Source organism: Phoenix dactylifera, chromosome 5 (assembly GCF_009389715.1).
Source record: "Phoenix dactylifera cultivar Barhee BC4 chromosome 5, palm_55x_up_171113_PBpolish2nd_filt_p, whole genome shotgun sequence".
NCBI classification, from domain to species: Eukaryota; Viridiplantae; Streptophyta; class Magnoliopsida; order Arecales; family Arecaceae; genus Phoenix; species Phoenix dactylifera.
This window is the reverse complement of record NC_052396.1, coordinates 17985457-18012116: the sequence shown is the minus strand read 5'-3', so window position 1 is coordinate 18012116 and position 26660 is coordinate 17985457. Positions and strand designations below refer to the sequence as shown.

At 36.9% G+C, this 26660-nt stretch overlaps 1 protein-coding gene across 6 annotated transcripts; it reads right to left on the bottom strand.

Annotated features, from left to right (window-relative positions):
* Positions 1 to 211: 211 nt before the first annotated feature.
* On the bottom strand, positions 212 to 26082 carry LOC103713014 (carbon catabolite repressor protein 4 homolog 4). 6 transcript variants are annotated; one of them, XM_008799768.4, is made up of 11 exons: positions 25956 to 26082; positions 22097 to 22191; positions 20202 to 20302; positions 16392 to 16432; positions 11604 to 11653; positions 10075 to 10144; positions 8622 to 8743; positions 6162 to 6295; positions 5492 to 5642; positions 5058 to 5205; positions 212 to 1156 (listed from the first exon to the last, which is right to left on the bottom strand). In XM_008799768.4, exons 2-11 carry the CDS (start codon positions 22141 to 22143, stop codon positions 779 to 781), a joined length of 1242 nt encoding a protein of 413 aa, XP_008797990.2. In that variant the 5' UTR covers positions 22144 to 22191; positions 25956 to 26082; the 3' UTR covers positions 212 to 778. The 6 variants fall into 6 exon arrangements, with proteins under 6 accessions (XP_008797990.2, XP_038982868.1, XP_008797989.1 ...); XM_039126940.1 differs by lacking the exon at positions 22097 to 22191 and adding an exon at positions 21749 to 21903 and having other exon boundaries at positions 25956 to 26044; XM_008799767.4 differs by lacking the exon at positions 22097 to 22191 and having other exon boundaries at positions 25956 to 26076.
* Between the last annotated feature and the right edge of the window lie 578 nt (positions 26083 to 26660).

Sequence of the window (26660 nt, the reverse complement as noted above, 5' to 3'; positions counted from 1 at the left end):
GTACTCATACTAGGCTTCTATAATCCATCCGCCTTATCAAAAACAAAAGTGACAAATTTACCTGCTAACCAATGTTAACCCACTAATTACTAACCTATACTCCATATAATATGTCAAAAACTTTTACCTTTAACATGTCATTTGCATCCATTTATGAATTATGATAGTGTAAAATTTAATCTAAATCTAGTAAATGCCAAAAACATATATCTTGTAAAATCAGTCTTCTTTGCATGATCTCACATTCAAGGAATAGGGGCTTTGAGGGACCCCCAAAAGCAAATCTTTCACATACATTAACATTTTTTTTTGCATGTCCAGTCACAGAAAAGGAGTAAAGGGAAGGATAAAACCAAAATTTTGTCCCCAAATGGCGACTTAGCTAAGTAGCACCCGGTCAAGTGTATCATCGCCTTCTGTGGTACATAAATATATCCACGACATAATGAAGTCTCTTAATCCCAGGCCTTCGGGTATTCATTCATAATCTAGAGATGCACAGATCTGCAATAAGAAGTTGGCATTAATAAGGCTACATGGTATTGGATGCACATTGCACTTTAAATCTTTCATCTAAAACCTCATCCCCTAAAGGATAATGTTGTTGTGAAAAAGAATCCACACAAGATTGTCCACGAACAGTTCTGGATTTTGCCAAAGAATTCACGAATGTGACTAACCCCAATCAAGATGAGTTGATAGCATCCATTATGTAAAAGTGATTTTTTGACTTGACTGAATGATGAAATAAAACTCATTTTAGGTAACGAGCATGTTATCAGTTATTTTGATCTTTCTTGTCTTCCTCAATTTTAAACTTAACAAGACCGTCTTCAACATCGTGCAGTTTGGGAACTATCGAAGAGTTTGAAGATCCAAGAACCACAAAATCAGCACCAATTGGTAAATGATCACTGGGGTGATAGTGGTTAGGTAGCCCACCAATAATATCAGCTGACTCAGGCCCTGGAACTTCAAGTAAACTAACTGGTTTCAGGTAGCCAGCATCTGACAAGAATATGTAATCAAGTGTTCCAGTGAAATCAGGAGTGCAGTTTGTGAATGGCGGCTCTCCTCCATTTGTTGCATAAAGACTGCACAATTGGATCGCCGGTGCTTCTGAATCAGAGTTTGCCCCTAGAAGATATTTGTAGACCTGGAAAAAAACAAATAATTAAACGTGAAAGAGGCAATGATAAAAGAAGACATTTTAAGCCAAAGGCATATTAAAGAATACATATTGGTTCACATTATCAAGTGACTTTGAAATAGACAAAGAAAGAAAGGAGAGCACCTATTAGAACTAAGAGTATTTAGCTAACGAAAGCATATAGTATGGAACAGCTAAAACTACTAATGTGGTTGAACTAGACTGTAAGCTTCACAAATAGACCTATGAAAAAATGGTCCAACCTGGCCCATTTCTTGACAATCTTGGGCAAAGTTTTTCAGCTCGATGGGTCAGGCAAGACCTAGATTTTGAAACCCGAAAGAAAATCAGCCCATGCTCAAGCTTGCTAAATTTTAGTCCCATCTAGTCAAGCACAATTTCTAATATTATATAGTTATTTTTATATAATATATTTAAAGAATAAGAAGTCTAACCCTAATCTAGAGCCCCTCTTATTTTCTACCTTCCTCTCTAGCTGCCACCTCCCACACTAACATCCCCCCTCCTTGAACAAGCTCCGGCTTGCTCCCTCACCTGCCCTCTAATCCCTTCCTCTCCCTCTCCCCCTCCCTCCGAGCATTGTAGCCTCTCCGGACCCACCCACCCCTAATCCCTCCTCCCTGCCCCTATCCTATCCCTTCAACCCCCAACGCAATGCCAAAACTACTCTCTCTTCCATCTCATCCCTCCCTCTTCCTCTCTCTTTGCCACTCCTTCTGGCACCAACAACACTCGACAAGTCACCTCTCTCACTCTGATCCTTTCCTTCCCCCCTCTCACCCCCCCCAACCATGCTGCCAAAGCTGCTTGGATCGGGCCAAGCAAACGTGCAACAAATCGAGCTAAGGCAGAGTTGTCAAGGACAACTCAAATCAAGCCCCGACCCTCTCTTTTTCTCTCTCTAGACTGGGCTTGTGTTACAAATTTCAAGCCTAAGGACAGATCGAGTTAGGCTCAAATTGACCATTTTTTTGTTGATATCGAACTTGATCTAGCCTTGCCCAAAAAATACACAAGTCTGCACAAATGACTAAAGCGGTTGACTCTTAACATGAATGAAAATAGGAACTATACGGTTCGACATTTCTGGGAAATACTTTGTCAATTATCAAATTTTGGAAAACTATACAAACAACCATTTAATGTCAACAATACAATCTCGGCAACTATTCCATTGTTGCAATCACACTAAGATCAATCCCTTGGAATGGCATGGGTATTTTATGACTATCAGGGCTTGTTTGGAAAATCCAGCGGAATTCGGTTGGATTTTCTGCAGGAATCAAGCTTGTTGGCCTACTCACCCCATATTCTTCTAAAGGCCGGTCCTAGTTTCAGCCTAAATCCTATCAATGGGCCTATTGGTCTGCAGAAAGAAAAAATGACCCATAACGGTCTTTTTTTCCTCCCACAGGATTTGGGTTGTGGGGATATTGGGTTGATATGGACCTGCTCAAATAGATTAACCACTCCATGAATCCAATAGGAAATCCAACCCAATCTTACTGGATTTTCCAAACAAACCCTCAATTTCTCAAATATTCTACCATATCCAAAATACTCATTCCTATATTTTTGACAGAAAATTATAGTCTGTTACAATTAGTTTCTTGATAAATAAAGCCCTGACCATCAACCTATCAAAAAGTGTTGTGATTCTTGGTATTGGTAGGGACCATTTGCAAGCAACAGCTCAAATTCTTGCCTGTTTAGTTGTAAATCTCCCAACACTTAGCTAGGTCTACCCTTGGTCGACAAGAAGTCAAAAACAAAACAAAATGGAGAATTCTCATCGAAAAAAATTGGTAGCAGATTAGAATTATGGAATGGCAGATCTCGCTCCCTTGGTGGAAGATTGACAATGCTTAATTCAGTAAGTTCTCTATTTACTTAATATATGCCCATCTTTCTGCTGTAAAAGTAGGTCATAAAATAGATAGACAGCATGTGTGAGAGCCAGTCTAGCTGGACCAACTCTATCTGGGCCAAACCAAGGTTGGCAAGGGGATTAATGAATTACCCAAGCCAAAGTTAGCAGATTGTTTGCTGACTTAACTTTACCGAGAGGAAGTCAGAAGAGTTTGCCAACTTTAGTTCAAATACAGAAATAAATATGGGACTGATCGTCGGCCACACATTCACATGTAGAAATTAGCTTCTTCCAAGCCTAGCTAGTCAGAGCTAATCACTGGCAGAGCTAGTTCCTTTCAGACCTAGCTAGTCAGGGTTGATCGCTGGCAAAGCTAGTACCCTTCAAGCCGAGCTAATTAGCATTGACCGCTGGCATATGCTGATAGACAACATGTTCTATACTCAAGAGCTAGTCTCTTTGCCTTATCATGGGACGAATTGTGGCTGTGTAAACCAGAGCTAATTCCTTTCGAGCCTAGCTAATCAAGACCGATTGCTAGCATATGTTGATGGACAACGTGTTCTGTATTTAGGAGCTAATCTCTTTCGAACCTTGTCATAGACTGATCATGGCTAAAGTCGCAAAGGCTAAGAAAGAATTGATAGTTCATATACCTTAATTTGGAAATTTATTTCTTGATCAGATGCATTAAATATTTTGAAAATTTATGTTTCTAGATGCCTTAAATATTTTGAAATTTATATTAATAAACATATTTTGTGTCAAGTATTTATCAAAATGCTTTAATTTATAATTGAAAAGCTTATATTATGAAAATTGTTATTTAATGCAAAATATGCTTGATCCAACTAGAGGTAAACATAACTTATTGTCCTTTATCTCACTCATTTCTTTCTTTATTTTTCAAATGCCGAAAAGTATAATGGACGGGGACTATGGGCTGAGCAGAAAGGAAATTAGGGTTTAGTTGACTTTATATGTACCTTTCTTAAGTTAATGAATAGATAAGACAGTTGTATGTGTTTACTTTGTTTCATAAGATTGTTAGGACAGCCATTTTAAATTTATTATGCTATAAGCATTGTTGCTATAATAATACCACTGCCTAGATTTTGAGTTAATATTTATATATAAAAAAGGCATGTCCTGTGGAGATTAAATCCTACAGATGTGCAGCCATCTGCCATGCATTCAGCTTATGCCTTTGAGTCATGGAATGACAGCATGAGGATAGGCTTCTTCTAGAAGGAAGCTATAAATGCGAAAAGATTTTCCTATTTGGCAAATTGGACACCAATATGCAAGGACAAGAAAGAAGGCAGCATGGAATTAGAAACCTATCCAACATGAATCTTGCTCTCCTTACAAAGTGGGGATGGAGGTTTCTGGGATATGATATGAACCTATGAAGAGAAAGGTAGCTTGGAATTATCATAGGAAAGTGAAGTTGAGACCACTTAAGGAAAGATGAAGCATATCAATTTCCCATATTTGGTAAGACATGATGAAAACATTACCAGCTTTGTGGAACAGACAGATTTGAAATTGGGGATGGTAAAGACACAAAATTTTGGAAGGATGTTTACACAGAATACGGGGCTTTGATGTATGAATTCCCAAGGATATATGGAACGAGCTTACACAAAAGAGGTGACTGTGAATTCTTAATACAATAAGAGATTGAGAAGATCTATATCACTCATGGTCAAGCTTGGGTATTAGGAAAACCCTTAGAAGTGTCGCCTTGTTTATTCCCTGTGTTCATAATTAAACTTGATTTCTTTCTTACTTCTTGTACCAAGGCTTCCCCCCCCCAGCTCTAATATTTGTAACTCTGTAATTTGTACTGGTTTCTTTCTCTTATTTCCCAATAAATTTGGATGGGTTTGGACCCTCCTTCATAAGAAAAAAACTGTAGGACAAGGTATGACCATATGAAGGCTATAGGAAGCTATTCACATATAAGAGAGAGAGAGAGAGGATAGTTAGTTAGAAGGTAAAATGGAAACTAACCTCATCTCCAGGAGTAGAATTGAAATCACCAGCTACAATCACTGAAGGTATGGAGCAAAATTTATTTGAAACAACTTCTTTGAATTGTGAAACTCGTGTTAGAAGATATTTTACTTGTGCAAGCTTTACATCAGCCCAGTCTGGATCCCTACAACACCAAGACTTCAAGTTAAATAATTAAATATTCAATAAAGAAACTAATAAGCACAATATGAATCAGCATTTTCAAAAAGGGACATAATTAAAAAAAGGAAAAAAAAAACTACTGCTGCCTTCATGTCCAAAAATTATCCATTAATACAATAGCTCAATAACAAGTCAAAACAAAGCAATAGATCAAGACTTGAAAATTTCATACGAAATTGAGAATTAGGTGGATCATAATGTCATTGCTAGTGATGAAAGCTGCAAAGATTGAAAATGATCACATTTACCAGTAAATGTGTGTATTTGCCACAATAATCAGGTGATTAGAAGCATCTCTAAGCTTAAAAGCTGCCAATAAGCCAACACAATCACGTTTCAATCTGACACGTGGATCACTAGGATCTCCATGATCGCCATGACTGTTCTCTTTCATCGAATCTGAAAAGAGCTTATATCCAAGAACATTAATAACTTGATACCAAAACAATATGACTAAATGTAAGGACATTAGAAATTTGAAGCAAGATAATGATGGTTATTTCAATGACAACTACTGACAATAGATTAAGGTAGTCAATTTCATTAAACTAGAACAAACGGCCAAAATATGAAGATGCCAAATTACAAGGGATCCTTGAAAAGTTTACAAAGAACACATGGTCAATTAAATCAGAGGAAGTGTACATGTTTCCATAATAGTGTGTCTATGCATTTGTGTGGCTATAATACACATAGAATGCAGTTATATCCACTGCCAAATTCAATGATCGGAGTTGCAAAATAAAATATATATCAGTGGATGCAATCTAAAAGGTGTAAAATGCTGCCTTCATTCCTATGCATCAAGTCCTCCAAAAATCAACACCCTTAGGATAAAGAGCTCAAGGTGCACTGGTACAACTATTGCTAACATGCATGAAGTATAACAAAAATAATGCTTATAAAGGAATTGTATACCTTTTCCTGATGCTTCCTCTTTTCTATCAATATCAAGCATGCCATTACTTTCAATTTCAGTTGAAACATTCCCATAATCAATACCGTTCACAAGATCATTGTAATGTATTTCTTCCTTTAGGACCAACTCTGCACTGCAATAATTGACAAGAAGTTGAACAAAATGTACATTAAGAAGCAATACATTCTGTGGTTGAACTTAATAAATAAATAAATAGAGGAAATGCGATTGAATCATTCAACAAAATTGCAGTTCTGCACATCAGCTCGTAAGCTATTCCAACCAGTTGGATAATGAATATATGAAATAAGAAATTAACAGAAACAATAGTTAAATACCTATACTATTAGTTAATTCAAACTCCAATTGACTCCCGAAACTGCAAAGCCATTAGGGAGTCACAGCTCTCTTCCTACTTTCCAAGTTTGCCTTTGGAGACAATCTGGGAATTGATAAGAGCACTTGCATTATATGAGCTGGATTCCTTCTGTTTCCTTCTCCCTCTCAGACATATATATTGTCCAAAAGGCACTGCTACAAAAAGTATATCTACTAAAAAAGCACTTCCCTTTAAAAATGTCTTCTGAGCATATACCCTTTGAAAATGCCATTCCTCTATGATATTTCATGATAGTGAATCTGATTAAAAAATCCATACCTAAATATCATGTGCAAATGCACATGCCAAATTCTAATAATTAATATTTATACTTCTCAAAGAAGACTAAGAAGAAACCTCTACAATCCTTAAGAGCATAATTCAAGAGTTAGAAACAAGGACTGCCAAAGTGTCCTGAATTGGGAGTTTTGGACATACTAAATCGGATCGAAGAGTTACCGGGACAGTTCGACTGGTAATCGGGTTCCCCTTTTTTATATAAAACCCCTCTGCCCTTTGATCCTCTCCCTCTCCCTCTCTCAATTTACTCTCGGGAGCTTCCTCTCCCCTCCCCCCTCTCTCTCAATGCTCCTCCACTGCCAACGACTTCACGACGATGATGGCTCCGAGTTATGCCTCTCTCTCTCTCTCCCTCTCTTGATTCTACTGTCGGGAGTTTCCTCTCCCCTTGTCCCTATCTCTTAATGCTTCGCCGCCACTAACAACTTTGCAACTACAACAGCTCCATGACGACGACAGCAACTAGGGTTAAGGTTCCACAACGATGAGGTAGGCCTCTCTCTCCCCCTCCCTCCCTCTCCCTCGCCTTCTCCCCCCGCTCCCTCTCCATCCTTCTGGTTCTGGTATACCTCGGCTCACTATCGTACATACCATACTATACCGTACCTGTCGCCAATCAGTACGTCCCTCAATATCGGTTCATCGAATCTTGATTAGAAAGATATATAATCACAATGCTTAAATTCTGTAAAGAATTTTTCAGTTTCCTTGAAATGCAAAGCTTTCTCAAATTTCTTAAACTCTGAGTTTAATCCCAAGTCCTATTTCTCAAAAATATATCTTGCTTTAATATACTGTGTTGCAGGCTAGTAGAGCAACAACTTTCTAACCACTCAATATAAGATTAAGTAACATGACATTGTTAAACATTTAAAAAAGAATGTCACACTAGAAATCCATATATACTCCTCATAAATGTCGCATATGTCTCAAATTAACATGCAAGGTGTTTTTCTAAAAGTCATAGTAATCTATACGGCAGTGAAAGAACAAATAAGGAATCAAAATATGACATTTGATTCGTAAGAATACTTAAAAAATAAGAAGTTTCATTTAGAGGAGTCAGAATCCTACAATAACTCCCAAAGGTGTTGACATTCGACCTTAAATAGCTGGAAGTTATGCAGAATAATTAGTGATTCAATCCAAATTTTAGACAAGACGAAAGGCGTCACCCTCTGCTTCTAGGGTAATAACCTTCCAACTTTTGACTCTTTGATGCAAGGAATAAGCCATGTAAAAGATCAGTGACAAAATCTTCCTACATCACTGAGTTCTAGTGAATAATAAGATCAGTCATTAAATCAAAATCCTCAAATATTTTGTGGTCAACTCCTAGTTGCTTGTCACCTCGTATATCTGGTTACTTCAGGAAAAAAGAAATAACTCTGGATTCTATCTTGAGAATCTCTATTTTACATGCAAAAAAAAAAAAAAAAAAAAAATGTGCGGTGATTTTAGGTCACCAAAAATTTCTTGGGATGATCCATTTTTATCTTCAATGAATGATTTGAAGCACGAACTTAAAATTTGCTGTTACTCAGACATGAAGACATGCCAAACAGAAGTAGGGGGAACCCAAAGTAGCAGTATTTAAAATTACAGATACATAATTCAGAGATGTTCACAAGAAATGAAGCTAAACACTAACACCTTAAGAACACTGTAGATGATGTACAGAAACTGTCTTCTGAGACATTACCTTTAGGATCTCAAAGATGTACATGAGTAGATTTGCTGCACTATTTTGCATCTACAGAAAGATACACAGTTCTTATACCTGCTAGGCCTGTAAAGAATCCCACACCCGTCTTTTTTTTGCCCAGTTCTTTGAATGTAAATACTTGAATATCCAAGGTTCTCCATGTTGCTTTTGTAAAAGCTGTTATATTCATCTAACTCCTGAAATGGTAAATTATATTTCCTATAAGCAGGAAAAGGAAGCAAGCAAACTCCTCTTTATAGGAAAAAATCCAGATAAAAAAAGACAAGACAGAACCTCAAGTCAGTAACCATCACATGAGAGGACGAAACTATTGCATATTAAGGGTGGCAAGTGAAACTTCGATCTTAAATAATTTTCAATATCACAACAATTTCAACACACCAGCAGGACAACAGTTGCCTTATAAAAAGGAGAATAGATCTGTAACTTAGTTTGACGTAATTGTAACATAGTGTGTTATAGGAGCTGCACAAATTAAGAGCTAAGTGATGAAGAATTGACTGAGCGGGTATAAGCACATGCAAAGAAAACTGAAGAGAAGTGGAGAACACAAAAAGGAGGAAACTTTCTTAATTGTTAAATAATGTAGGAAGAACTGAAGATAGGGGAAACACCTCGATAACAAGCATAGTATATTGTGAAAAAAGAAAATGACAAAGCTCAAAATAACACCAAAATCATTGCTAAATGCGAACCCATGGCAAGTGAGGATTCATAAAGCCAACCCCAGAGAGTTGGGACAAGACTTGATGGTTATAGTTATGGTTATTCATAAGTAAAAAATAACTGGTGTTTCAAAATAAACTATAAAATAAAGATTGCTTAGGGGACCATTAGGCGGCCAGTCCACACATAAGGGCTGCCTAAATGGTAGGGCCTAAGCAGTGCAGCCAAAGTCCCACATAAACTAGACAATCGCCATTTGAAAAACACTAATCCCGAAACTGGAGAGAATGGCACAAGTACCATCAAAACAACCACCCATAACATTATGAGTTAACATACTATGTCTTTAAGCATTAAGAAGATTAAATGAACTAGAAAGAAATGGAACATCAACTCCACATATGCATTTACATGCAGTTTGCAATTGTAAATGGTTGAATAATTGAATTAATCTGATCTGCACACACAGAAATGGCTAAAATATCCTCCCATTATTTGCTCCTTTCCCAGAAAATGCAGATGTTCTAATCATATGCAGAAATATTATAGGCCTCAATTTCATGTGATGCACCTTTCAAAATATAGTTGCATAATGCTCATAAACCTTAGATGAAATGGAGGACTGTTTCCAATGCAACATACTTTAATGCGTCAATTGAATCATTCCAGAAGAGTAGCTTATTAAAATGGTTGCTATGATTTACAGCACAGAGAGGATTAAAAGATGAATAAGAAAAGCATCTGCATGGTTAAGTCATAAGCACAAAACCAGCAAATTCATAAGCTGCCATTCGAGTTTTTTGAAGAGCAAATATATGTAAACCACTAGCTGAATTTGCACCTGTATGCAGAGGAAGTCAGCACTGAGGTTCTTGAGTTCCATCAAAATAGCTTGTGAACGAGCTTTCCACCTACGACACCAAATAGTAGGCAAATGTCAATATATATAAACATGTTAAAATTATAAAATACCAATGTATATAAACATGTTAAAGTAATGATAGATGGCAAGCAGTGAATAAGTATCAGGCACATGCAAGAGTTAGGAGGTTTCTTACTCAAGAAGTGTTGAAGGGAATGCACAATATCAATTGGGCACAAGATCATTTATCTAATGCAGTAATGCACTCTGTAGAACATGCTAAGACCAATAAGTGTTTGGGGATTTTAGCATTGACACTCCTTTAAAATCGGATGTAACATGTTACCAGACATCAGACAACACTCCATGGCACTCAAGTATTGGAACATCTAGCTTATGTTAACTGGAAATGTCATCAATTGGGACAGGTTTCTAGAGTGCATCAAAAAACACCTTGTTGCACTTCATAATACTCGAAATCCCCTCTATTTATTGCTACATAATATCAGTCTCGACTCTCGAGTGTTCAAATCAAGGTTCATTGTCTCGATACCAGACCCTATACCACTATCATCCTATTACTATGTTGGTACATCCTCTGTACCATGTACCGGTACAGTACGATATTGATGCGGCAAACCATGGTTCAAATTCTTCTAGTGATCACACCTATTTTGTTTGTTACTTTAAAATAACAAGGCATGCATGCAAGTTATCTCTAACAAAAGTACCATTGATTGGTGAACTTACTCTAGCCCTGAGCTTATCTTTACATGTTTAATATTTTTCAAACATTTATGGTACTTATCAGGATTTTTTGGGATGTTAAAGTGTTGGAAACTTGAAGACAACTAGAAACTTAGTAACAAGGATTAAAATCCTGGTACTGGTACCCATCCTGGTTTGGTCCTATGTCAGTACAATATTTGGATGGATATGGATGAAGTGGAACAACCATTAAGAACAAGAATGTAGAGGGAAAACATAAAAAAGGATGTCGTACTGGTACCCATCCTGGTTTGGTCCTATGTCGGTACAATATTTGGATGGATATGGATGACATGGAACAACCATTAAGAACAAGAATGTAGAGGGAAAACATAAAAAAAGATGTCCCAGGATGCTAGGTCATCCCAACTCCCAAGTGTCAAGTCACAAGCATCCTGGTGCACCAACCAGGACAATCAAGACATCTCAGTCCATGGGTGAACCAGTGTCCCAAGTGCATCCTAGGTACTGTTCTCTCATTGGAATGGTATTACGTCCACCAGGACACACCAAGATCCAAATTCTTGCTTGGTAATTTTCCGAATTTAGGTAACGCTATAAGAGTGAAAAACATAGGTCATGAATTGAAGGCACCAATAAAAGAGTGTTTCAGTCCTTTCCTTTTGGATTACAACTTACACAAGTTAATAATTTAATCCATAAATCCAGTCTTTATATATATATATAAGTATGACTCATGTTGATTGCACATATAAATATGGAGATTTAAAAAAAATTACTTGAGACAAGAAGATGGAGTGTGTGGAAAATAGGAACTCTTCACATAAACCTGCATAGCAAGATGGAGTTAAAGACTTAAAATTAGCCATTCTAGATTCATAGAATAAGATCTTTCTACATGATCTATACATCACATGCAAGACATGAATTGATAATCTATTGGATAAATGTGGTAAATATTTGCAGGGAGAAATTTTGCACTGCAATTATGTCAAGTCCAGCCATTGCAAAATTATAGGCCAACAATGAGGATCACTGTTATTGCACCTATATTTTTACCAACTAGTGGCGTTTAATGATATGACAGAATATGATTGGCAACATGTCGCAAGAATTATGAAAGGATTCTGCAATCAATTATAGATATGAGTAGACTTCAAAACTTATGAATTTCTTATGTAATGCTGGTGATAGAATTACAACATTTTGATTAAGAAAGAAGATGGAGTGGAGAAGACGAAAATAAGAGAAAGAAGGGAGTTCTGGGGAATCACCACATGAAATATTCCATCTCATTAAGAAGTACATTTAGACATTACAATATGCGGATCCAACAAGCCTTACATAGAGGTGTATCCAAATTACAGCAAAAGACAATCTTAAAAAAGCCATAACTTCACAAGTTAGAACCCATTTGGCATAAATCTACCAAAATTAGAATTCCATTTAACCAAGATATTAACTTTCCCTATTCCAAGAGCTTCCACTAATTCCTAGAAATTTTAAGCCAAATAAGTTTAATCCCCAAAGTCGATCTCAACTTTTTATATATATGGGCTGTTTCTCTTAGCTTTTTGAGAGGTCTTGGAATCATGATCTCTAGTCTAACCTTCTTGTTTTCAAAAGATGGAACTTTTAAACAGGGCAAGCAGGGAATTGGCTGATAGTGATTTCACAAAGGAATGTGGTTGGACAGCTGTGATAACGCACCAAAAAATCAAACAAGAGAAAGGAAGATCAGTGAGGAATCTTAGAATTCAGAAAGTAAATGGGAATTGATGCTTGCGATTCTATGTCAAGATGAACAAGAAACCCTCTAACCACATCTCGGCATTTGAAGGTTCGTGCTCCCAAAGTGACAAGCAACCAAGCACAATCACACCAGCTATCTGAAGGTTGAGCATGTCCAAGAAATTTGTAAGCAAGATTTCGAATACCACCAGAACGGGACAGCACAAATGGCACTATACTGTTCCAGCAAGTTTTCGGAATCGCTACAGTGTATTGGCATGAGATGCAGTCTTATAACTGTGTGTTGGTACCCGGTACCATACAATCCCCCCCCCCCCCCAAAAAAAAAAAAAAAAAAACTGTACAAGGTCCAATAATGACATTCGAAATCTTGTTTGTAAGGCTGTCTTACTTGCATAAACTTAGGATTTGGTAGATCTTGAAGTTGGCCTATTTAGTTTGCTAGACAATAAGTTCCTAAGTTAGATTACTCTAGAATGTGAATTTCTTAAAAGAAGAACAGGAAATCCTTCTTAGGAATACTTAAAATACACTATCCTACTATAGTGTAGTTGTAAGATTCTGCAAACCATCTCAAGTGCTTCGATTCATGAATATGTACCTGATCACGCATTTGTTGCAAAATGGATTAATTGCAGTGACAAAATTCACTTTTGAACATTCTATATCTACTTGTCATATATCATGGATCAGCTGTGATCCATTCCAATGTGAACAATGAATGATAGTGAACAATTAGCCCCACAAGTATGAGGACCACCAAGCAAATGGAATTTATGTATCTTTTCCAAAAATATGATTTTATTGGTATAGCTGCATAGTATTGATCATCAAAGGAGAACAAACCCATGTGTCAGGTTGAACCACTCTAGTATGCCTAGACAACTGTACATGATGACAGCCATACAAGCTCAGCACCCAGCTTCATCTGTGCCTACGAATATCTTTATTCTTTAACATGTTAGAATAAATAGTCCGACAGTAGGCTAGTGTTGAGTTTTTGGACATTCTAATAATTGCATGACTAATTTTATTATTCAAGTCACTACCAGAATTACAGAAATCATTCCTGAAACGATCAAGATAAATTTTTCTCTAGCATAGGGGGCACATTTTGGTAAATAGAATTAGAGAGCTTATGTTTCTCCTAATCTCTGAAGAGCAGGGGCTTTCATTCAGAATTGAGGTATTACTAACAATGTGATGATTGCCCAAGAAATTATGCACTCAATGGAAGAAGCTTCAAAGAGAAATTCATTGATGGTGATCAAGACTGACACGGAGAGAACCAATGATAGGGTTAAATGGAACTATTTTGCTGAGTGCTTCAACACTTGAATGTGTTTGTAATCACGTTCGTTTATAAATGGTGCTCCTTAATCGTGCTTCTCTTCAATCTTGGGTATGCGACAAGCTTGGCCCTTTTCTCCTCTTCTGTTTATACCTTGTTCAGATAAGCTCTCTAGAACCTCAAATAATGCTGTAAATAGGGGTACATTCAAAGTGTTTCAGCCAGGGCATGGCGGTCCTTGAATATCATACTTGTTGGTTGCTGATGATCTGCTATTGTTTGCCAAGGCGTGCTAAGTTACTAACTACCACACCTGGAATTCGCAGCTATCACAGGAGATCTTTCAATCAGAACTTGTTGCTGAAATCACTTCTTTGGCTTGGCTATACCAAGATTTCAATGTGATAATAGACTGGTCTGGTGCAAAACTGCCTCTAAGTATATGAAGGCTCTGGATGTCTATAAAGCTCTGAGGTATAATTCTGATTCGCATACACTACCTTTTCTTTGTTTTGGAATAATTTAGCTGCTCCAAGGGTTCAAACATTTTGGCGGAAAATTGCTGGGCATCAGCTCCCCTCTAAAACTCTCATGACACAAAGAGGCTAGATTAATCATCAATCAGTCCATTGTGACATCAGTGGAATTGAGGTCATCAAACATATCTCTGTAAATTGTCGTGCAGCTAGAGCCACTTGGATCCATATTAGATCAAAGCTTTCTGCTTCTTATAATTTTGACTCCATTAAATCTTTGCAAAGCTGCATTTCTGATGGGAGTTCTGGTCATCAACAATCTATCGCTTCACACTGTGATTGGCTTTTATAGAGTTCCAGGAATGAAAAGCTTTCACATAACAGGGCTTCCATCCCACACCCAATTGCCAACCTGGCCATCCGACTTGCATATGAATTTTATGAGGCACAATCTTCTAACTTGAATAGTGACCTATGACATTGGGATACCTACAGCTCCAGGAGCTCACTCCCTTCCCCTTCAACTATGGTCTGTTGGGTACCCCTCCCCATGGGATAGGGAAAGTAAATTTTGATGGCTTATTTAAAGATGGACAAGCTGGAGCTGGACTCATTGTTAGAAATCACTTTGGTCAGGTCCTATTAGCAGGTTCAAGACCTTTTCATGCATCTTCTATGCCAATCTCTGAACTACGAGCTGCTTTGGAGGCACTGATGGTAGCCATTTATACTCTAAGATGTAGCAAAGTTATGGTGATTCAATCACTACAGTAAATTGGATCAATAGTGCCTCTTACACATGGTACTCATCCTCTACTCAGAGATACTCATCAAGCTATATCCATTCTCCAGTTTTTCAGGGCCCACCATAAACTTCAGGAAGCTAATTATGCTGCAGAACGGCTAGCTGGAAGGCATATGGATATAGATGTACCTGCTAGTTCCACTCTTCATTCTGAGCTTGGTTTGCTATTTCAATGAGTTTATGGATTGCTGCTATGTTCGTTCTTGTTAATCTTTTTTTTTTTCCTCTTGGGGTTTAACCCCTCACTAGTAGTCTAACTCTCCACAGTACCCAATATATATATATATATATATATATATATATATATATATATATATATATATATATATATATATATATATATATATATATATATATCGATAGATATAGATATATATAGATATATATACATCTAATAGATATTTATACATCTCTCTATATATAGATATATGTATATGTGTGTGTGTGTGTATATATGTGTGTGTGTGTGTGTGTATATGTATATATATAGATATATATGTGCGTGTATATCTGTATATAGAGAGACATCCAATCGAACCAAAGGTTACAATGAAGGTGAATCATAGCATGGGAGCATTGAGCTGTTTCCTGTACTACTGGCAAAATGTGACAAGACCTACATTTTGTTAATGTGTGAACAGTCTTATATCCTTTTGTAGTTTTATTTCGAGCTTGTTTGTGTTGTTAGTATTTATATAGATAGCTGTGTAACGTTAATTTAAATGACAAGTTACTTCAAACTGAGAAATGCAAATGTTAAATAACAATCAGCATAAAATATTCAGGATTAATTAAACTAGCATCTCTTCTTGTCTGACTGTGTACCAAGTTTTGTCATGGTTTGGCATGCTGTTTTAGCTTCCTTCATTATGAATAAACTTGTAGATGAGAGATGTAATAAAAAGATGTGACCTCTTGTATATAGATGTACAGAAAGATGGTAGAACTACTACAAATTATTCAAGCCTATAGTAGATCATGATATCATGCAGATACAAAAAGAATCACATTAAACATGAGCAGGATAGACATACACAATAATTCAACTTATAATTCTTTTATTTTCCAAAAGTATCTGTATTACAATTAAAATGAATATGTGAACAGCTATACATTAAAAGGTCACTTCTATTTCACTTGGTCCTTCAATTACCAAGACAAAATCATAACAAAAACATCAAGTAACAAATGTTATGAAAACATTGTTTTTGGAAGTAAAATACTCTTAGAACAGGTCGCATACCTGGGCTAAAATATTATATGATACAAGGCGGAATTTGAAACCTGGAAAAAAATTTTGGCATGTCAATTAGAAACTAAGTGCAATCACGAAGAAGGGCCAGAAAAACTGTTTGTTCATTAAACAAAAATAATGTGCAAATTTTTAACAAGCATAGGTATGGCAATGTTATTATTATGGTAACTTGTAGTGTTAAAATGGAACTCAAACATTTACAGCATGGGGAATTTCTGAAATTCAAAGTGCCTATGAGTTGTTAGCAATGAATTGATAAAGGAAACATCATAAATTTTTGTTCCCATGGAAAAAATTTAAGCTAACATCCCGTGGAAACATCATAAAAGAGTTAAATAACTCAAAATTAGTTTCACTAGTTGCATGGTGATCTTCTTCTTCATAATTTGTTGAATGCGGAGCATTTAAAAGCTCACTTAGAAGCCTTTACCACTTATCCTACTCATCATGAGACCACAAAATAAAAAGCAAGAAGTCATGTTTAATTGATCCTACATTATTCTTAATTTGGTGTGGAAACATGAGACAATTTTTTTATCAATGGAAACACGAGACAATTTTAAGTCTGATATCAAATATCTTTTATGTTTGAAATTAGTTGTTTTCTATATACTTTTTACATTCCTATACACTTGATTGAAACATATAATGATGTCACAATTTCATCTCAATGCCCTACATTTTGTGATATCTATTTTTTTTATAGACCATGTTTAGCATGCATTTTGTGTTGGTAGAAATTTAATGCTGTCATCAAGGGATTCTTTTATACCTACTGCAAGGGACCCATTAAATTATATTGAGTTCATTGTAAAACATGCCAAATGATAAATGATTTTTTATACCTCCAGTGATTTTGCACATGCTAGCCATGCCAAATGATGATTGATTGATGTAGTTATTCTTAAGAAAACTTCACCAAAATTACTCTCTCCATGGTTATCAATGGATCAACTTGCCCTAAAATCTTCTAAGAAGATTAAATTTTGTGAGTATGGAAGGCTGCATGAAACTATCATCTTATCAGCTAAAGAAGGATGAGGCAGATTTGGCAATATATTGATCTGTTTCTTAAAATTTAATGAATTGATAAACAAGAATACTGTGTGAGTTAAAGCACTTGGGGAAAAAATCATGCTTATCATGGTCTGTAAAGTTATCCTACATATATTAATGTTTACGCCTCATAAACTGGCTGCTTTGGTACAAAGTGTGCACTCTCCAAAACCCAACTTTGCTTCTCAAAGACCATCCTAAAAAAGTACATGTAGGATGCATCAATTTTGACATTCTAGCAACAAAAAAAAAAAAGTAACTATCCTACAAATTCTACTAACTAGACATTAATATGTGCGCAGCTCTTACAACATTAAAATTTTCAATTGACCTAGATAGGAACAAACAATGAAATAGGATCCAAAATGTAGACCCTGATGAGATGAAATACAGTTTCTTCTTAATGCTATGTTTGTATGAATGTACTTAAATATGGGTGCACCATATTTGAGCACATGTAATGCATGTATGACAGATTAAGATTAGTGATATATATGATATTACAAAAAATAAGACTAGATGAAATCTTGTGATTACTCAAGAGGCTCTTGATCTTGTGGAAAAATTTCTTAAACAGTTCACTGGTGAACCACTTTTTGTGATGGCATAAAATAAGGGCCCAAAAATTCCCTAGAAATGATAAGATAACAGTGGGGCCCCCAACAGTGTGATGAGTGTTCTTTCCCTAACTTTACATTCTGATAACTTAAATGAATACATCCTGTTGGTCGACTCACTCCACTCGAGTTCTCTAGACACATTCTAGAAAGTGACAGAACAAGTGAGTCTAACAATAGAGAGGGCATAAGTAGCAATATTCTTCATCTCAGATCCTTCTAGCTCATCCAATGTGCAGCATCAATATAAAGGAATCAAAGGTGAATTTCACCAGTGGTAGAAATGCATGTGTATTTTGCATAGTTCTAACACAAAATCATAAGATAGTGCAGCATCACAACAAATTCTTTACAACCATTCCTTGTGTATTTTTCATAGTTCTAACCCAAAAGCATAAGATAGTACAGCATCATAATAAATTCTTTACAACCATGCCTACCTTAACCTTCCACTGGTTATAAATAGTTGAAGTGGATGTTGAATAAAAAATCCACTTAATTATTGAGTTTGCAAGAAAAGGTCAGATTTTCTTTTTTGGCAGAAGGATGCCTTCAAAGATTTTGTCACTGAAGATAAGTACAAGGTGAGCAGTAGTCTAAAACGTGTATCCCATGCCTTGTACTTAAATCCAGGGGTAAAATCATACAACGACCCTAAAACGTGTATCATTTTGTGAAAAAAAATGATCTTTCTTGCAAAATCAATAATTAATTGGATTTTTATGGAAAATTGATACAGTTGCAAGACCTTTTTCAGTGGGAGAAAATTTGCTCCTTTGGTCTTTTCAATAGAAGATTATATTACTATGCTACAATTAAAAACCTTGGGTACGACGCATCATCTACCATCTCTTGCAGCGTCACCCAAGGTACCAAGTGCCAGCCCATGCCACCCAGTGCGTAGCGTTTCAAGCCATTACTGGCATTGGCACAGTGTTGGATGGAACCTAGTAAATCATCTTTTAATTTTTTTTATAGAAGGCTTTTGAAATTTCTGAGTTCTTTTCTTGACATGGCCCGGAAAATGCATTGGCACAGCAAGGCACCACATTTCTTGTGCTGTTTCAAGCCAATTCTGGCATTGGCATAGGGTTGGCATGGCACCTAGTAAATCATCTTTTTTTTTTTGGCCTAGCAAATGCATTGGCATGGCAAAGCACCATATTTGCTATGCCGGAGGCAGCAGTACTTGAGACCTTGTTCTTACCAAAACAACACACGTCAGATATGGAGTTCCATAAAAAGCCTAAGGGCCATCTCATCTAGATCAAACCACACAACCAAAAGGAGGTGGTGGATTGTGGTGATGGCTGTTCATGTAAATGTGGGATCTAGATGAACCCTAGAGCTCTTAAATGCCTCATTGAGAACTCCATTCATTTTTGTACCATGATAACACCATTTAGTGGGTGGGAAGGAGGGGATTGCTAACAGAATTGGTGTATGTGGTCTTTTTTGGACAATGAAGGAAATTAAAGAACCAAAGAAGTTAGCATTCTTCCAACAACAGAACTAAATAATTATTAATAGCAAATGAAAGGGTTTAGTAGCTTCAATGTAAGAAAGCCGGCCTCACAACCTAACAATTCTACAACATTATAATGTGACACAACCATACGACCCTAACTTTGATAGAGAATTTACTGGTAACAAAATACATCTGCGTGAGCGTTGATATTTCTAATATTTTGTCTTCTCATGTGAAAAAATGTGAGTTCACAACCTAAAAATTTTAATCACAGAGAAATACACAAAATCCTTACTTCTGAACTGCAGAAACAAAATCATCACACCCCAATTTCTCAAAGCAAGTTCATGTTAGAAGGCATAAATAGCATGCCAAGAAGAAAACAGCAAAAGAAAACAAATCCTCCAACGAGAATATTTCAGAAAAGCCAAGCAGACTACCAGCCCATATCTAGAGAATACTGTAACACTTTTGAGAATTTTGATTATGTCTAGCTTAAGTGATACTTTCACTCACATCATTGTCAAAGGATGACCCCTTAAATCATAGAAAAATAAAAAAATAAAGTGGCCAAAAACAACAACAATTGTTAAGATTCGAATGACTATATGTTATCTCTAACAATTAACTGTCAAAAGAGCAAATGAATAAACATACCACTCGAAGTATTTTTTGTTGTAAATTCTCCATCTTCCAAAGAAATAAACTTCAGACAGATAGGCTTTGGCATTCCACTCATCTTGCTCTTGCAAATCCTCCTGAACAATTGACTGTCAACAGTCTATTGGAAGGAAGCATCTTGCAATTTTATTTTCATTTGTCTAACTGAAAATTTTAACATCTTCAATAATGATAAAGATTGCAGAAAGGATGACACCGGTGTGCAATGCATTGTAACAGCTCCCAGTATTAAAGCAGAAACAACATCAATTTTAAAAAGCAGTCATTAATATTTATGATGGCAACCCAAGATTAAGCTATCTAATAGGAAAAACTGACAAATTTCTAAAACTGTATAACTGTCAGTTTCTGAAATATAAAATGTTTAGATTAAGTGGAATTTTCAGAAATATTTGTTTTCACATAAGGATCCTATTTTTTAAGAAAATAATTCAGCAAAAGTCTCATCCTCAACTAAATGATGAAGCATATTAACAGCAAAATGGGGAAGAATGCAAAATAAATAGAGAATGCCAAAAGAGAGGAAAAATTTAGTTTTCGCTGCAAAAAAATAGTATATCTTCCCCAGTCTCATGATAATTGCAAGAAGGTGCATCCTACCACATACCATCTAATTACTTACACTTTTGAAAAATTCTCGTCTCTTTTCTTCGAACATAGTGCATAAGCCATAATTCTCCCAATTCTCTTCAAATGAGGGCAAAGTCAATGCAAGTAGCCATGATGGGACACCTTCAATGAAAAATATTTTAACAAAGTCACCTCCATAAATTCCATATCCTATCTAACCAAAAACTCGCCCTGACACCTTTCCCCAAACCATTGCTATTGCCAACTCCAAGCAAACAGTCTTTTTCAATTCCTTTCCAAAACCCACTGGGCCTGCATGTTGGCAACCTTGATCCATTCCTATTGTTGTGATTCTACTCCATCCCAGTTTTTCAATCTCCATAACTGTTTTCCTATGGAGGCCTATCCATTTCCTTTGACCCCCTAATACCTTAACCCCTAGACTTTTTCTCTTGATATTAACAACCCCAGTCTACTGAACAGATATGTGAAAGTTGCTTTTCCAACTTCCTCTGTATAACTCATTTTCAAATCCAACATCTAAACCATAAAATTTGGCTTTGATCTATGAAAACCTGTCACGCCCCAACCCCGCGTGACAAAACCCCCACTAGAAATTCAAACTGTTCTCTATCATTTTCTGGTCACATCGGAATGGATTGCAGCATTGTCCATGATATATGACAGGGCATATGGAGTAACTAAGTAAGCATAGAATGTCCAACAATGAATCTTGTCACTGCAAGAAATCCATTTCAAAACAAAGGCACAATCAAATACATAAACATGAAACCAAGCACAAGATACAATCTACATAGTTTTACAAGAATATTATAATTTAATTTATTTTAATTATTCGTAAGAATAATTTTCTGCTCTTCCTTTTGAGGATACTTTCAACTTTTCTGCCTTACGAATTTCATGTTCAAGAGTAATCTGATGCAGGATCTTACTAGCTAGTGACGTGGCCAGCTTCGAGGTCTATCAAATCCTAAGTTGATGTAAATAGGCCAGCCTTACCAATATGTTGGATATGCTCAACCTTCAAATAGCTGGCGCAATTGTGCTGGCCACTTTGGGAGAATAAACCACAAAGAACTCAGAGAAGCTATCACAAAAGTAAAGAGAAGATAAAAGCAGGAGTAAGCTGATTGATCTAATACTAATTGGTACAGGAACATGCAGAGATGGCATACAATTTTTAGCAAAGCAGCAATAGCAGAAGCAATATAAAAGAGGAGAAACTAAATCAACACTGATGTTCCATGAGGGTTGTTTGTTCTGGTCCTTGGAGTCAGTACCAAGGCCTCCACTTGCGAACCATAGTGAGCATTGTGGTATTTTGCATGGATTCAGCACCACGTAAGGAATAAGTGTTTAAAAAAGCCTCACAAACCTGAAATTTATTAACCATGTGTGAATAGTGTGGTACAATAGATATTTATAGACTCTAGGCCTCCTTAATGACCTAGGACTCTTGGAGACCTTGAGAATTCATAAGTAAATTAAAAAAGACAGAAAACGACTGATTCATCAATAATCATCATCTACATGAAAAGAATGGCAGACCATAATTTTCAACAGCTCTGACAATCTTTCTGTAACATGGCATTGTTTCCAGTTCACACAAGTCTTAAGCCAGTGAAAAGTTTATGAAGTGTCCAGTCTTGCCCAAAGTTTTTCACTAATTGTTCAAACTTTGGGCTGTTTTTTACCCTAAACCATCTAGAACAATCATCAAACTTTTAACACTAGACTAGGACTTCAAACTAACTCTCATTATAATTGTAATTTTCCACTAATGCAACATACAAGGTCTCTGTGTTACATTAAAAACAGAAAGGGAACTAACCAATAAACTATGATTAAATTGACACGGACAAATATTATTAATCAGATGTCCCACTTTGCCTTGTGATGCACCCACACAATTTTCATTCCAATATACAGTCTTCTTACCGAGTGGCCTTTCCCTAACAGAAATAAGATGTTGCTAGTGCTTCTAGAGCAGGGCACCTCTACCTATATCACTATCCCATTGATATCCTACTATTGGTCATAATGCCTATCTCAAAAGATCACTCCCAATCAAAAATCATGTATATACTCATCCCATCTGTATCCTATTATTGCCACATGTAAGAGCAACAACTAGCCCCCTTCTCTTCCCCTCACACTCTTTTTCTACTACTTCCCGTTCAATAGACTGACTATAGCCTCCCTCTCTAAAACCACCTCCCTCACTCAGCCTAAGGTCATCAGCTCAAGAAGTATTCAACAATTGTCCAAGGAGGATACCTACACAGACTTTCATCTACATATTTGGAATTCGATCTCTCCCATTATGAAGTGACACTTTGGAGAGTTGAAAAGCTGTCATCTAAGGGAGCCCTCAAGGGTCGAGGCATAGAGTATTGAGGAGCAAGAGGAGGCAATGCTCCACTCCTACTCTTTCCAGGATGGTTAGGAGAAGATGAAAAGGAACCAATGGAGATTTCCAACTAGTGAGATAGAAAGCATAGAAAAGGAGAAAAGAACCCTGAAGCACCCTGGTTTCGGTTGCTATCCTTGTGACCAGAAGGAGTACTTTGCTTGTGAGTGACAAAACAATTGCTTCCACTATGATGCTTGTGGGCATCTACAGTCCTCTTGCCCTCAGCTGAGCCAAAAGGACTAGTTTAACATCATCGACATGCTCTATCACTCCAACCAAGCACCTAGTATGCATTGAGTTCCAATATGCTCTAACATCTAATTTTCTCTTCGCTGTAGAATGTAGATTGAAGGAGAGTAAGGCTTCTTTCCCATCTTTGATCAATGGTGATTTTAGCAATTCTAGACGAGGGACACGGGAAAAGATGGGATGCAAGGATAGTTCTCAAGATGAACCACTTCACCGTCAAGTTGAGTCCTTAGTAATTGCTAGATGGGGTGGGTAGCTAGTGTTCCATGAACACAGTCACAAGAACTGGATCCAATAATGTCTCCAATATGTGTGCCTCAACAAGAGGAGAAAAAGAAGATATAGGGATGTATACAGAAATAATTTAGATTAAAGTATTATATACTTAAATATTATAAAAAATTAAATCAAATCAATTGTTAAGGTCATGTGATATACATATCTCTTATTGAAACTTCCCAAAAAGCTTAGGGTTTTTAGAGAAATGACATTTTGCAATGCCATTAAAGTACCTAAATGACCACATTCTTGACCCATCTCTAAAAAGAATAATATGTCACTTGTAACATTATTATAGTAAAAAGTTGAGTTCATTTTCGAACAACTCCATCTCTTTACAAATTTGTAATAGCTACAATAGAAAAAAGAAATGATAAGCATCCAAGTTTCTAGCATGTATCCAATTCAGATATGCATCCAACATGGATTCTATAAGCTAGATGAGACTATTCATGTAATACAGGGGACAGTTGATGCTTGTTCTTCTGGAATGGAGAAAGGGAAGGATAAAGGGGTTGAGCTAATAAGCTCACTATGCCAAGGAAGGTTGCTTTGGCAGACAATAGGATGTTGGGTAGTTTGTGGAAAACAATTTAAGGTTCGCAGGTGGAGATTCTATGTCCAGTGCAAGGGCCACTTCTGCATATATTGGCAACCCACTACTTGCCAATCAACGTGAAAGCAGTTGTGACTGATCCTTCCCCTACATTAGGGAGTGAGGCACGAGAGGATGCATTGCATGGAGAGCTTGTGCTTGAGGTCTTCATCTAAAGAATTTGCAACTAAGTGAGGCATGGAGAGACCAGCTCATGTGCTTGGGCTTTCAACCAAGTAGGATGCTAGATCTCCCCATGGACCATCTCCCATCAAGCTTCAAAAGTGTTTATTGGCTGCCAAGGACATTTATTTTCTCCTTTGCATGTTGTTCCATCCAAATATGTGCTTGATTATTTTATGCTTCATTGGCTCCATGTCTATGGCCTTGGAGGTGTTTTGGCTACTGGAAAGATGCAAGACAGAAGTGAGTCGCATGGATGTCATACTCCTGACACCTCGATATCCATCAGTGACTCTTGGGCTTCGAAAGGAAGGGAAGAGCAGGGGTGCTGTCTAAGGAAAATGGCGAAGGTGTGTCTCAGTTCAAGGACTTAACTATTTGAGTTTGAGGTTGACTTGACTGAAGAAGTTGTGCTTCAAACACAAGACATTCAAAGCAACAAAGGCCAAGGGACAATGACAGGGATGATATAGGCACATGATTAGACAACAAGGTCTCCACAATGTCGTTATCTGATAGCCATGAGCAGATGTCCTGTTTTGTAGTTTGGAAATGAGTTTCTATGCAGGTTTTGTGAACTATGGGGCTTGAAAAAGAGTTCTATCACTGCTTGCTAAGGATAGAGGGAAAGAGTTCTGTCACTGCTTCATGCTAGGAGTGGTTGAAGAGAATTCTATCACTGCTTCTTGCTTGGGATGGTGAGAAAGTCCTATTGCTTGATTGCTCTTCGTCCATTTTTTTTATTTTTAAGGTGGTGGGAGAGAGTTCTATCGCTTGTCTTTCTTCTTTTTGAGGATTTAGCCCCCCCTGATTCTCTCTTATTTCATTTTTGTTGAAACAAGGAGGTGTCTTTCCACTATATTAATCAAAAGAAAGAAGGAAAGAGCAAAAGAAAGAACGGGAGCAAGTCATCAACAGTAACTAGTCAAACATCATAACATGTAAAACAGAGAATATATACAGATAAAGGAAAGGGAGGAAAAAAAATTATTCTCAACACCTCTATACCAAGAGAGTACAAAGAAACTGATCAAGATCTCATTTTTATAAAGAAAGACTTCATCAAATGACCTTCACTAGTATTGACATCGAAATCAATACTAATTTAAAGTTATTTTACAATAGAAACCGATCTCGCAATCTTCATCAGAAATTATGCATGATAATAAAAAGAAACCCAAATAACTCTATTTAATCAAAATTTTGGATACGAAACATATATACCCAACTCGAACTTAACCTTTAAACGGAATTCAGCTCAAGGCCAAAAAAGGTAAAAACAAAGGAATCCAGAAACTCCAATCTAATGGTTTGCCCAAGAGAAGAAGAGCGATCTTGCGTGCATAGAGATTGGAATTCTGGAACCCTAAATCATAACAGCTATAAGTTTCTTAGAGTCCTCTTGGAGATTAGTTCGTACCAGCGCTCTGGCGCGGAGACGGGAGGCCGCAGAAGAAGAGGAAACCCTCTCAGCATCCCCTCTCTCTTTAGATTGGCTCGTGCAGAGGAGATATGGCCGTTTTCCGCTCTGAGGTCGGTTATAACGATGGCGGCGCTCCGTTGCATGATTGAATTGGAGCAGCGGGCTCCACTGAATTAACGGGCCAAGCAGTCCCAAAAGGCATGAAGGCCCAATTTGAGTCCAATTGATCCCTGGGCCGAACAGCCCATGAGATGGCTTTGGGCTATAATTGTCTGAATATAAGGGATTCCAATCAGGACTTGTTTAATAAGGGCAGGTCTTGTTTGGCTGCAATGTGGCATGTCATGTGGACCTCCCAACTCATGGACCGCACAAAAGGAAGCCATGGAATATTTATTTCATTCATGTACTTTCTGAATGAAATAAATGGTTAGGTAATTATTGACTTTAAAAATAGAAAAGCAACAAGAATTTGTAAATATGTGTGAAGCAAAACAAGATGGAGAACATGTTTCATGCTACCTAAGCAGCAATCATACATACCGTTATTTGTATTAAATTCCTGCCGATTGAGTATATGCCGGAAAATGTAGACATTTCTTATATTCTGAAGCATTTTGACGCAAAAAATGATCGCTAATCAAGAGGAATGGCAGTTTGATGTTGCTATCCCAATGCAAAGGAGATGAGCAATGATTGGAG